Consider the following 13974-nt stretch of genomic DNA (forward strand, 5'->3'; position numbering starts at 1 on the left):
GAGCCAGCAACTTTGTAGGCAAAAATGTAAAAACCTAAATATGTATGAACAAGTCCAACTAACGGAGCACGCTGCAAGATGTCCTGCTCCAGCAAAATCTGACCCTTTATCTTTATTATACAAATAATAAGTATGAATTTAACAGTACCCAACTTGACCTATACCACCACTAGGGGGAGTCATAAATCTTCAGATACTTTTCATGGCAGGAGATGCTGGAGGAACCAATGTGCTGGGTAATTTGAAACGGGCATCGACAGTTGGTACATTATAGAGAGGAATAAAGAGCCAGTCCTTTATTGAAAAAAATCTAACCATTCCCAATTTTTTCACTGTAAACAATCACTATTTTTGGGACATTCCAGCAGGATAAGTTATGAGTAAGAGCTTTCACTGAATGCTGCACTCAAAGTTCACTTTGTTGTGGTGTAGAGGCTGAACCTGCAGAAGTCTGGATTTTTTTTCCCATTCCGCCAACCCTAACACACCCCAAGTTTAAACTTAAACATTAGTGGAGATATGGTCCTCTTTTGGTTAGAACCACTTAACTGTAAATTAAACAGAACTTAAAATAAAACTTATCAAATCAAATTAAAATTACATTGCCCAGGGTGATGATGCGCTCCAGTCCCCACGGCGCCCACCAGTCTCGGAAGGTAGTGGAGATATGGTGATGCCAGTCTTTTGGGTTACTGGCTACATTATCATTGTGTACACCTCCATTTACAAACTCGAAGTGTTTTTTGCAAGACACTCTAAAACATACAGCAGTGTTCCTTTAAGTTATGGCTCCGTACAAACATTTAGCTTATTTACAATAAATACACAATTGCTGCAATCCATTCTTCTCCACTGGCCTATTTTCATCCGGATGTTAACATTAAACAGCACTGATGAGGAAAAAGTGCAGTGAAACAAAGAAAAGATACCTTGCAAATATAGAGAGCACCTTTCACAACCAAAGAGTTTCCCAGCCAGTGAGTTAGTGTGAAGTGCAATGTTGTCGGTTTGCACAGCAAGGTACTGCAAACAGCAGTGAGATCAAGGCTGTAGTGTAAATACATTCGAAGGATCCCAGGCTGAGCAAAATCCACTGATTCATTTGGTTCTACAGAAAACTGCACTCTCGACCCAGGTGCAAAAACCAAATTCCATCTTTTTTAACACATTGCAGATCGCGATGTATCCCGGAACACCGTGTGGTATGAGGGTTTTCACTGGCGAGACTCTGATAAGGAATTGAACAATTACTATTTTGAATGGTACCTGGGTAAGTGATTCTCACTTTAAATAGGCACTGCATTGGGGGCATTTGAGTGGGATTAATTCCAGGAAGCGCTTTTCTCTGAATACTACACGCTGTTGAAGTAAATTGGTGCTGTGGTAGAGGTTTGAATTAACATATAGTATTAAATCAGTGCTCTCCTAACTAACAAGTAGTTTATGCATAAATAACTACTGATGCCGTGAAATGTGACTTCGTTTCTTATTATCACACGGCTCATGAATGTTCAGCAACTCCAATACAACAGAAAGGGGTTCCACTTAGGAAGATAGTGCCGGGGGAGACAGCTTTCCACCTCAAATCTGGAATTTGAATTTTCTGTTTATATTTTTTGAAGGTCGCTGTGTGTTTAGTAACAATCCTGCTGTAAATCGCTTTTACTGCATTCGTCTTCTAGAAAGCGTCACCGATCTTAAAAATGTATTTTAAAATGTTATTCTATAAGAAAGGTAATCGAGATAATTGAATAACAGACTGATTTCCTACAATTCACCAGGTCTAGAAAAGGACTGCAGCCAGGTGCTGTTCGGGTCGCCCGGAGTTGAGCGGTTGTACAGTGCAGTTGGAGCAAAGGTCGAGCCTTTAAGCCAGTTCCAACTATTTTCTCCAGTGTTTCTGTAAGTAGAAGCTCCGCTTTTCTGCCTTCATCAATTACCGAGTGCTAATCTGTTTTCTTGTAATTACTTTTGGTTCTGTAACTCGTGATGTAATTAAATGCCGGCTCCCAGCACAACTCCATCAACTTTAATCACAAACATACTTGTAATTACCAAGCTCGCTTTAGAAAAAATAAACTTAAAAAAAGTGCTGAGCGCGCGGTGCATTTTCCATTGATCCCTAGAGTCAAAACTACTAAGGGCTGACCTTTAAACTTAACACTCACCCCAAAGGGGGCCCCTAAAATCCGAATGACTCCAGTCTAATGTGGTCCAATCGGCACACAGCACTCTCCAGGGTATCATCTTGCCTTCTTGAGGAGAGGGAAGAGGCTGACCGGAGCGGTGGAGCTGCAGTCTGAGCCAAATTCTCCAACAGCCAGGCTGCTTCAGAGATCTGGGGACATTAACCAGCCCGACTGTATAATAGAGGGACACGAAACCGAGAGGAGGAGGAGATCTGGCTATCTGCAGCCTTGACTAACCTTTGTCTGTCTTTGAAGACCAGAAACAGACGAGATACAAGTTTATTTCTATTGATACTCAGATCAAAGTTATTTAAAACTTTTTTTAAGTGCATCGTTTAGATTTAGACGTCTTTTGACTTTTTGAAGGAGGTGTCTTTTTAATTTTTTTCCCTGTTCTTAGTTAAAATGACTGTGCTAACGAACTTTAAATGGTTATTTAAAATCTGCACAGTGTGCCTTGTCCTCGTTTCCCATTCGACCGCTCAAGATGCTCCTGAAGGCGAGGAGAAGGCGGAGGACATCCCGGAGGGAGCCTCCACCCTGGCCTTTGTGTTTGATGTGACTGGGTCCATGTATGATGATTTGGTTCAAGTTATTGAAGGAGCCTCAAAGATTTTAGAGACGTCCCTAAGTCGACCCAAGAAGCCTCTACATAACTTTGCTCTTGTGCCCTTTCACGACCCAGGTAAGCCACACGATCATTTATGACCCGAACCGATTTCATTGTCGCAACGTTTTGGGCACGCTTTCTGTTTGTTTCGGTTATTCACGCGGTCCTTGTCTGAAACACGTCCACGTTGTTACTGTTATTAACTTCCTTTGCATTGTCAGCTGTTTTCAATGTTGCATGAATTGGGAACTGTTTCTCCCCATGTTTCGCCAGCTGTAGATGAAACATCTGTCATTTCCTTTGCAAAATGTAAATGAACAAGGGCACGTCCTTTTCAGTGAGTACAGATATAGCTCCACTTACTATTTAAGATTCCACTCTTCCGGGGACTCTTAAGATCTGAACTCTCCTGCTGTTTTGAGAGTATCCCTATTGGTCTAACGGTGACTTGTCTGAAAAATGCTCAGGCGACTACATAGCATTAGCGTGTGTGAGGACGCTAACGTCAGACTGTTCAGGGCATAGCAGCAGAACATAGCCACTGGGACAAATTAATTGCCGCATCTCTACAGGATGAAATCAGCAGAATGTGGTGAGCACTAAACAGAACCAGCCAACTGCAGAGGAAATCGGATCCATGCAATTCCCTGTACACTGGGAAATGTTGATGGGTATATTCTACTTGGCAGAGAATGAAACCGAGGTGGCCTGGCTCCTGGCTGAATGAAAGTCACTCTCGACAAGACTAGGATTCCACTTTGAACAAAAAGCGGGAGAATGTCTGTTTCTCGCCAGAATTAGTGGTCTGCTGAGGAAGTCCCATTCTCAGGAATCGCACATTTCGAAGCCACAGTGTTCCGATGATGAGGCTAGTGGGTCTTTAACAGGAGAAATAAAAGGCGTTCTCTGAAATTTCTCCCACCCTTTGCTGAAAAGAGGAATTTTATCCTATTTGATAGAGGAACACGTGTATGTATGTATAGCAATATATATTGGCAGATCACCATGAGTTGGAGGACTTTGTTTTATAACAATAGGGGTGTCAGTCAACAAAACATGACTGGAAAAGTGTTGAGGAAGTAAGTGTGACACAGGAAGTACATACTATACTTTTAATATAGGTTTATATAGATGAGATTATGGCTAGGAGTCACAAGACAAGCACAGTCAACAACAACTTATCTTTTTATATAGTCAAACTGACTAGCCAATAAGTTACAAGAGCAAATCTCAATCCATTTATCTGCATCATGTGAAGCTAGTGATTGTTACTGTCTAAAGATCCCTTTGTACGATTGTTTAATAAACACATTGGACATAAATCACTGCCCTTTATTCAAGGATACCAGTAAAACAGTGTACAGATTTGGATGCAACTTTTACTGAAGTGGAAAAATTGTTATGGTTGTTAGAAGCCACATTGTGGCTTTTGAATACATTTACAATGTCACTAGACACAGCCACCAGAGCAGTCCTTCTCCTGAAGTGCGTAAAATGCCAACTCCATTTACCAGGATAGGACAGATCTCTGTTTCAAAAAAGTTGTGCTGCAATAAAGCATCTGAATCCTCTGATAGTATATTTTACCCCAGTAGAAGCTACTACTTTTTGTTGTTGCAACAATTATGCACAGAGAGACTTTGATACAAATTCTGGATTCTGTTCCTACTGTTACGCATAATGTCCTGGGGCTGTTGTGCTCAGCTGGGTTACAGTCTTGGAACAGTTTCCTGGAAGGAGTTACATCAGTGAATGCAGATTGCAAGCACTGTAACTATTACTCCTACTGTACTATATTGTCACTAGTATCAAGGTGCCACCAAGTTAGTCTGAGTAATTTCTACAGTGCTCACTTGTACCCCCTAATGTCCCCAAGTCTGTGCTCCCAGCATACAACTGGGTCAATTTCAAGAGGCATCTGTGCTTGTTACTGTTGCTCTGGCTGTACCCTATCATACTAACTAAACTATATCGGAATCAGGCTCTCTTGGGGCTGCTAAGATAATTAATCTAGTGGTAGCCCTTCTTAGTTTGATGCATTAAAGATTGATCTGGTCTCGTATATGACCGGTCATGTCAATTTTATATTTGTGGCATTGGATTAGCTGTAAAAATATTTCCAATACAAGTCTGAGGCCAATTCTTTGGATGCTGTTTCCACCTCCAAAGTAAATGGTGGGAGTAGGGAAGTATTAATTTTAAAGGGGAAAAAAGGGTTTGAATACATTACTGGATAATAAAGTTAAGACAATTAAAATGGTTGAGGAAATAAAGGCATTTTGAGCAGTGTCAATTTTTTTGGTCTTGATTGGAACATTTAAATGTTAATTTTATTGTTAGGGGGAGCTTAAATGTTGAAATATTAATGTTTATTCCAGTGTTGGCATGTGAGATGGATTAGAGAGGCTGGAATTCTACAGGACCTACCAACTGTCTTGAGGGTTAATATGCAAGAAAGAATTCCAGTCTAAATTGTCTGCCTCCCATGTTTCTTTGTATTGTTAGGGCAGAGAACTCCACTCCTGAGTTCCCAGTGGGCGAGGCTTGTCATTGGGAACATGAAGTTAGAGAATTGCCTCTTTTAATGTCATGAGTGCAGACTTTTGTCTTTTATTTAGCAAATTAGGTAGGCATAATACATTTCTTCGGACATGTTTAAAATAAGCACCCTAGTTGATATTAAGTATAAGTTTGCCGGGTGGCTCAGATAAGGAAGTGATGCCCCTACATTTGAATTGTTGGTTAACCCAATCTAGGCTCATGCATGAAGAATGATCAGTTGGGCAAGATGCTACAATGGAAATAAAGGTCAGCCTTTATCACCTGTTTTACACTATTGCACAAAGTCAAAATCTACCCCAGAGACTTTTAAAATAACCTCTGGTGCTTCTTGTCGTCTTCCTATTTTAATGACTGAAAATCCTGTATGTGACCTGCTTGGTAGGTAATGTTGAGTGGTACCTAGTGCCTCAATACATTTCCAATTAATGAATATTTGAGAATTGCAGCAGATTTGCTACTGAACCACTAGATTTTCCTGTCCGATTCTGAGATGCAACCAGATCTTCCCCATTTAAATCCACAGGACATCACAATACCAGTCTTTTCCATTAACTCGTATGCCTTGCATATTACAGAAACGTTGCAAATGTGGTTATTTTGGTGAGACTTCCATAATTTCTAGCATGCTGGATGGACATCAGAGTACAGAACTGTTAACAAAAGCACTAACTTTGGGGGAACTACTCCCCAAAAGAGGGTTCAACACCTCGCCAAACAGTGATTGTTAAGGTTGGTCAGAATGGTCCAATATGGCATTTTGGCCCTTAAACTGAGTGACTTGAATACTCCCTCTGAACATGAGATGCAAAAATGGTCCTTCTCTCTCCATTTGTCAATTGCATTAACACAATATTTGGTAAGTAGATGGATTGGCCAATGTAGGAGAAATGCATGAAGAATTGTCTTAAACGTGTCCTCAAAATGGAGTCCGTAGTCTGACTGAATGCTAGGAAAGGGCTAATGCTAATTAAACTATGACAGCTTATTCAACGGTGATAGAAGACAAGCCATCAAGATCACATGTCCAGAGATGGCTTGTTAAGGGGAACATAAAGATGTCCTGCCTTATCTGAACCAATGTGAGGCCCTTTGTTAGCAATGACCTGAGAAGCTAGAGAGTAAATGAGCAACCTGGCACGTCTAGGTGCTGGTATTTCATTCATTTGGAGGTCATCGGGGGGTCTAACAGGGCTGTGTGAGCTAATTGACGTCAAAAGGGCTGAACTCTTCAACATGCGTCGCTCATATTGGTGAATAGAACTGGAGGTTTCTTTCGAAATTAAAGGATATATAAGATGGTGTTTTTGACACTAAAGTCTAGTTCTAGTTCTTTTAGTAGTTCTTTTGAAGTAGAAATTGTAGGAGTTCTTTGTCTAGTATATGTAGATGAGTCTCTGTTGGTGATGCACTTTATAATTTTACAGAGAAAGGTTCCAGAAGTTAAGTTTAGACAGTTATGCCAGCCAGATACTCAGATACAAGTGTGCCACTTGGATGTACAAGTTTCCCTGAGATCAAGGGAGATTAGATATAAGCCCACTAGTCCAGATACAGCTACCAATGTGGAAGGTAAATTTACCCAGGAGCAGAGGATCCAGAAGGAATGGATAGCACCTCTACAGATGGAGGTTCATCACTCTGCTGTCAGACAATGAACAGCATCCTCCCAGAGGAAGGTGAAGCAACCAGTTCATCCATGTCAGCTCATAAGGATGAGGCTGTATAAGTTCATGAAGCTTTGCTAACTACAAGCATATAAACTTTATTTAATAGACTGGCTATCTAATGTTAGCTATCTAAGGAGTCTAATCCTAAATTAATCTCACCAATTTATATCCATCTCGGACACTGATCTTAACTATAACTTTATGATCAACAAGTAGTTAATGCTGAATTACTGTGGCATTACTAAATTGTCTTTGTAATTGCTTATTAATTTTGTCAATTAACCCGATCTACTAATTATTTGCATATTCAATGTTTAAATTTGCACTGCTAACTGATTTTAAGATTAATAAACAATTGTTAGTTCATGACTCTCTGATTTCTTCTTTGACAATTGGCAAGAAAGGGTTAATTCATTCATTCAGTAGCTTGTCTGGATCCTGATGGGAGGTTGGCTATGTAAATGCTAATATAATACAAGCTGATTGATGCAAGACAGTTCAGTGAGCCACATTTAGGCATCATTCATTCCTGGGCATCAATGGGTGGTAAACTTCAGACAATTCCTTGATGATGATGATCAAAGTGAAGGGGTTAAGTATTTGTCTGGTGCTCCTAATGAATAATCTTGTCAAGGTATCGATTCCAGTGTTCTTGCAACAATTACAATCAACAATCGGAAAAATGAAAACCCTAGTTCTGAGTCCCACAATAGAAGCAGTGGGGCTATTATGTATTTGCACTACACGTTTAGCATTAATGCATAGTGGTTTCAGCTTCAAACCAACACTAAACGTGTGTAGTGTAAATCCTTACTGAGTTCCGAACTGGCTTCAAAGTGGCGTGAGACTCCCTCCTTCAACCAGTCTTGCTCTGCTTTTCTTCAATTACACTACATTTTATAAAGTGAATGCACCCGAAATGTGTAACAGTATAATTCTATTGGTGTTCCTATTACTGGACACGGAGAACAGCAAAAGAATGGTTCCAGGTGTAAATTAGTTGAGCTATGAGGAAAGACTTGCTTAAGCTCTCTACAGTCTAGAGAGAAGGTTAAGAGGATGTCATTTAGGTATATTAGCTTACATGTTCTGTGGACCCTTTCGAAGGGGTGAAAGTGTGGCAGGGCGAGCATTGTGCCTGCCACTTTGGTCAGCCAGTGACACCATCCAAAATCCTGGGGATGGGGACATTTAAGTATTAGGGGCAGCTGTCATGTGCCTGTAAAGGCACAGCAGAAGCACTTAACCTGCTGAGGTGGTGGAACTTGTAGTGGCACCCTGCTGTTCTGAGGCCTTTATTGAACTGAAGATTAAAGGCCACAAAAAGAACAATTCTTTGCAGGGAATCGATGGACAGCAGTCTTAAGGCAATCAACCTCCTTGGGATCAAATGCCTTTGAATTCTTTAACGTTGGGACCTTCGTGGTCCAATAAAACCAGTACCTGTTGAGAGCAGGCACACATTCTGCTGGGCCTATCCAGTGAGCTGGGAATTCCCTGGGTAGCCCAGGAATGTTCCCACTGTGGACTGCAATTGGTGGGGGCACTTGTGTAGAGCCAAAACTCTGGAGCTAGTTTTTATTGCAATTTGTGGCTTCTCCAGCAGAATCATGGCTCCTCCATCAGAATCGTGTTGGAGTGCTGCCTGTTGCATATTGAACAGCTTTGATAAGGAAAACTCTTATTACTGAATGATTACTTCCTCCAAGTATTCACAAGGGAAGACATCAGCAATATGCCCTCTGCAAACAGAAAGTAAAATCAATAACAAGACCTAAATGAGAGGAAAATCCTAGGGACAGAAATTCGACTGGGCTCAGAATTGGTGCTGCACAGCCAGCTCAAGCCCAGCCAGCTCAAGCCCAATCACATGGGTGCAACTAGGAATCAAAATGATCATAAAATAGGCTAGCTGCTAGTGCTATTGATTGGCAGTTGGCTTAATGGGGGAGGGGTAGTGCAGGATTAATCCGAACATAAGAGCTTTAATCTGTTAGGGCATCAATATTGGCAAACTGGCTCGTTGCTGTCCTTCATGCCTAAGTGGTAGATTTAAAATGATGCCCAGTGGTGGGTAAGGGACATCTGCTATTTCCCCTTCTGGTAGACCAGATTCTCCATAGACTGCTTGTTTGAGGTGACCTCCCCTCTGTCTTCATTCTGGTCATGTGCCCAAATCCTTTCAACTATTGCCTTGATGAAGTTGTGCTCAGCAGTTTCTGGTTCATAAGGATTCTGACCTTTACTTTTGTGGCGTCACTATGATACCTGGGGTGATTTACTAATTATTGTTCTGAACCAGGAGCATTCAATTAAGAAAGTTATTTTACAATAACGGGGTGCTTTATTATAGCCTAATAGAGGTAACACACTTACTGATCTTGAGACTATTGCACATTCCTACACTTTAATTTGATGGAGGTGGGTGGAGTCACAATGCTAGGGACTCTGGTAAAATTCTAGTGACTTCCGCTCTACTTTGAAGTAATGACATGATTCTTATCAAGCATTGATTGAATTATTAGAAAAGTTTCAGCTTTTTGAAGTTAAACTTCATAAGACTTGCATTTACCAAAGTCTTGCTTTCTAGTATCACCTAGAACAAGACTAAGACATGCAGGAAATGCCAGGCTCCATTCCTGTTCTGTGTGCAGATAGCTGCTCCGTCAGAGCAGCAGGTAGACAGTACAGTGGGCCTCAGCACATCTAGGCTATAGAGGAGGGGGGGTGGGTGGGAAATAAGCCAGGGTTCTCTATCCCGATTGTTGTCCAATGACTCCTGTTGGAAAGTGCACAAATGTGGACATCAAGTGAGGACAGAGTGCGCATACCTTCCATAGTTGAATAGCTTGACAGCACTCTCTATTTAGACTCCCACATAAAGAAAGAACACTTGTGTGAGGTACAGGAGGGATACGCACCGGAAACCCAGCATGCCAGGGGATGAAGGGTCAAAGTTGAAAAGGAAGCCGCTTCTGTTCGCCTGTTATTTCAATTCACCGTTCCATTCCCACTCAGACCTCACCGTCTGCGGCCTCTTGCATTGTTCCACGGAAGCTCAGCATAAACTCGAGGAACAGCACCCCATCTTCCGATTAGGCACTTTACAGCCTTCCGGACTCCATATCGAGTTCAACAACTTCAGATTATAACCTCGGCCCCTTTTATATTTTTTATCCACACTTTTGGTTTGTGCCTTTTCCTTTTTTCTCTCTCTCCCACACGGCAGCTGTCTTTCACTCTGCCAGCGCATTTCACACTTCATCTGGAGCCATTGTCTGTTTCTTTATGTATCCTATTACTATCTCGTCTCACCTTGAATATCTCTTGATGTCTCTTTCATCCCCTTTCCCAGCCCCCAAACAGTCTTTTGTTTCATTTCCTGCCTTTTCTCTCAGTTCTGTAGAAGGGTTTCGACCCGAAACGTTGACTCTATTTCTCTCCATGGATGTTGCCTGGCCTGCTGAGTTTTTCCAGCATTTTCTATTGTTATTACATGGGAATTAAGGTTGTACTGCTGAATTGATTAGAATATTTGCCATTTTTTTCCTACATATTATTATGATGAGTATGAGTAAAGCATCGCCATCTCCAGCATATGAGTTTAAAGCAGGAAATCTATCTCCGGGGATCTGTTGATAATAAACCACCCAAGTTTCACTGTCGGAGATTATGACTGACCATCAGGGTTATTGCCTTGCTGCTCCCTGCCTGCCTGCCAGCCACCTGGTATCTTTATGTGAAACATATATATGGGAGTTTATTATGTGTGTGTGTGTTCTCCATTAGCTTCCCAAATAGCTCAATAAATGCATTGCCCATTGTGGAACTGTGTCATACAGATCAGGAAAATTCAACCCCTGTTCTGTGCAGAGTTTGCAGATTCTGCTTCATTCTTTCTCTCAGTTCACTGGAGTTGTTTCCTGACCCCTCAAACTTCTCTAGCTCAATAACACTTCACAGGACAGCTATCAAATATCTTGCAGTAAATCACAAAATAATTGCTTTAACTAGTATCCATGACATTCATTTGGATCAAAATATTTTATTAATCAAGAGGGGAAAATAAAGAAGGTGGCTACAAGTAAATTTGTTTAATATATAATTTAATAATGCACGTTTAACTTGGCATGCATCTTATTTTTTTCTAGTATTCCCTTCCTACTTGATGATATTGGTTGCTGATCCCTTGCTTCAGGGCCCCACCCAACTGTGAGGCTAGGCAGTGAATTGTGACCGGCTTTTCAATCTGGGTTTACCACAAGCAAGCTTGATCCTGCCCTCGCCCTCCTATGCATAATTTCTAGCAGGGGTCACCGGGCAGTGATCAGGTGTTAATAGACACGAATCTTGGGTTTAAGTGCCTGTAGATGATAGGTGTCCGCCTTGGCTCAGTGGTAGCATTCTTGCCTCCGAGTTAAAAGGTTGTGATTTCTAGTCCCATGAATTGAGTTCATAATAAAGAATGACACTTCCGTGCAGTACTGATGGAGTGCTGCACTGTCAAAGGTGCTGTCTTTCGGATGAAATGTTTTTCAGATGAGTTGTTAAAATGAGGCCCCATCTGCCCTCTCTGGTGGATGTAAAAGATCCCATGGCACTATTGGAAGAAGAGCAGGGGAATTTTCCCATGTGTCCTGGCCAATATTTATCCTTCAACCAACATCATTCAAATAGATGATTTGGTAATTATCTCACTGCGATTTGTGGGGCCTTGCCGTGTGCAAATTGACTGCCATGTTTCCTACATTAAAACAGTGACTGCACTTAAAATGTCCTGAAGTTGTGAAAGGTGCTATATAGATGCAATCTGAAGTACTTTTCAACATCATAATTGTTTTTTTCTAAAAAAAAATTAAATTTCTCCTAGAGAAAAACTAAATTTTTGCAGAGAGTAGGGTTGCCAACTCTGGTTGGACTTATTCTGGGCGGTTTCACCAACATGAGCTCCTGCCTCCATCCACCCACCTTCACACTCCTGCCATAGGTGCCTGAATCATCCATCCTTGCGAAGCTCAGTCATTAATGACGGCTATAATACCCACAATTCTCTATGCTCCAGAAACTGCTCTATCCATTTACTGGTTAGAGTACATACGTGCCAGGCTCACATTACAATCTGTTGTTTGTTCAACTTTGTTATGCATCTGGCTGGAAACATGAAACTATCTCAAAGTTCATGTAAAATTTAATTTTGCGTTTCTGTTGCTACTAATGGCACAGTCACCTACATTATAATCAAAGAGTGGTGCAAATTTTTTTCTCCTGGGATGCTCACAGCAGAGATGAATCTTCCATTGCGGGAGACTCCGGGACAATCCAGGAGGGTTGGCAACCCTAGCAGGGAGAGTGCTCTGTGCTGGTAACCTGCTGCATTGTAAAAACTCCACTGCCTCACCCTGGGCCTGTTGTCACCGTGGTCTCACCATGTTAAGGAAGCATCAACATCTCTTTGGGTCCTGGCTACTGATACTATTGCTCCAGCACAATTTTCAGTTCTAGATTTGCTAATATTTAAAATTTAGTTGAGGTTGATTTTTTTTAAATAAACATTATATCCATGGGCAGCAGCCTCTTTCACTTTTTGATGCACTCTATCTAATCTGCAATTGAATGTTTTTTTTTTGGAGGGCACGAGGGGGTAAATTTTGTTCAATCAGATAATAGTCTTGAGAATGGAGCATTTTTCCAAATGCTGTCATCAAAGTTTCATGGATGGGGAAACAGCATACGTTAGATACAAGTTAGAATTTTATTTACACCATTCCAACAAATACTCAGAGATTCAAGTCCAGCACATTAGATATAGGGTAACTCTCCCTCTGCTCTGTCTGCAAGAATGAACAGAGTTGAAGTAGAATCTGAGCTGTGGAACAGCCTGCAGTTCAACCACCCCCCCTCCCCATAACTGAAGGATTCATATTAGAAATATTGAAAGGCTCAGAAATGGAAAGTGGAAAGAAGGAGAAATATTAGTTAAACCCTGTATATTTTTTTAAATTGCGTGCTGCAGAATCTCTTGGACCAAGAGCAATAGCTGTACTATTCATTTTATTAGCGAGTGCATTCCTTTAATTTAGTCCATGGAACAATAATAAACCTATCTTAGAAATATCACACACGGTGGCAAAGAAATGTCTGTCTGGAGTTTTACTATCAATTTTGGAATGTAGATTTTAGTAAATAACAGTGTCTGCAATGTGTAACATTTAAACCTGTGATTTTGGAGGGGAATAAAAATCAGGATTAAAGGCTGCTGTGCATTTCTAGGAATTGTGAAGCACTCCAGAAATGGGTATACTGTGGGGGGTAAATATTGTTCCAGAAATGGATATACATACTGTGGGGGGTAAATATTGTTCCAGAAATGGATATACTGTGGGGGGGTAAATATTGTTCCAGAAATGGATATACTGTGGGGTGGGGGTGGGGGGGGGGTAAATACTGTTCCAGAAATGGATATACTGTGTGTGTGGGGGGGTAAATACTGTTCCAGTGTACAGAGTGCTGAGCAGACTATATGGAAGTGTTTTAAATAACTAGACCAAGGATGACTCTATATACATTTTGGTACAGCAGCATGTCACATACGGCTAATATTCAATGACAATTCAACTATATATCCTACAGAAGCTTCTGAGAATTGGACTGTGTTGATGGCATTTAACACTGAACAGCCACCTACCCCCACATCAAAATGCATATTCTGTTCACACATAAATGTCAGCATTTTTAGTCACTGAAACTTTTGACAATGATCTGTATGTGTACTTATTTGGATTTACGGTGATATCTAATGATGTTGGGTAATTCAGTCAAAGCTGCTATGTAACTTTGGCCTATTTTCCTCCGTCTGCTTCACGACGACATGCAAGCCGTGATCCTGACCAACGGTTCCACCACAGACCCAATTCACGTACGAAATGGGGTCAAGCAAGGCTGTGTC

The 13974-nt window shown here is 41.2% G+C and overlaps 1 protein-coding gene across 1 annotated transcript in view; it reads left to right on the forward strand.

Moving 5' to 3' along the window:
• Nucleotides 1-2130: 2130 nt before the first annotated feature.
• Nucleotides 2131-13974, forward strand: part of hmcn1 (hemicentin 1) — a 757099-nt gene continuing 745255 nt past the window's right edge. The window contains exon 1 of the mRNA XM_085982583.1: nucleotides 2131-2874. Coding sequence (XP_085838709.1) covers nucleotides 2595-2874 — 280 coding nt within the window. The 5' untranslated portion in view covers nucleotides 2131-2594. The remainder of the gene's footprint in view (nucleotides 2875-13974) is intronic.

This window comes from Somniosus microcephalus, chromosome 3, assembly GCF_052327205.1.
Source record: "Somniosus microcephalus isolate GS21.2 chromosome 3, FLI_Smic_1.0, whole genome shotgun sequence".
In the NCBI taxonomy this organism is placed as follows: Eukaryota; Metazoa; Chordata; class Chondrichthyes; order Squaliformes; family Somniosidae; genus Somniosus; species Somniosus microcephalus.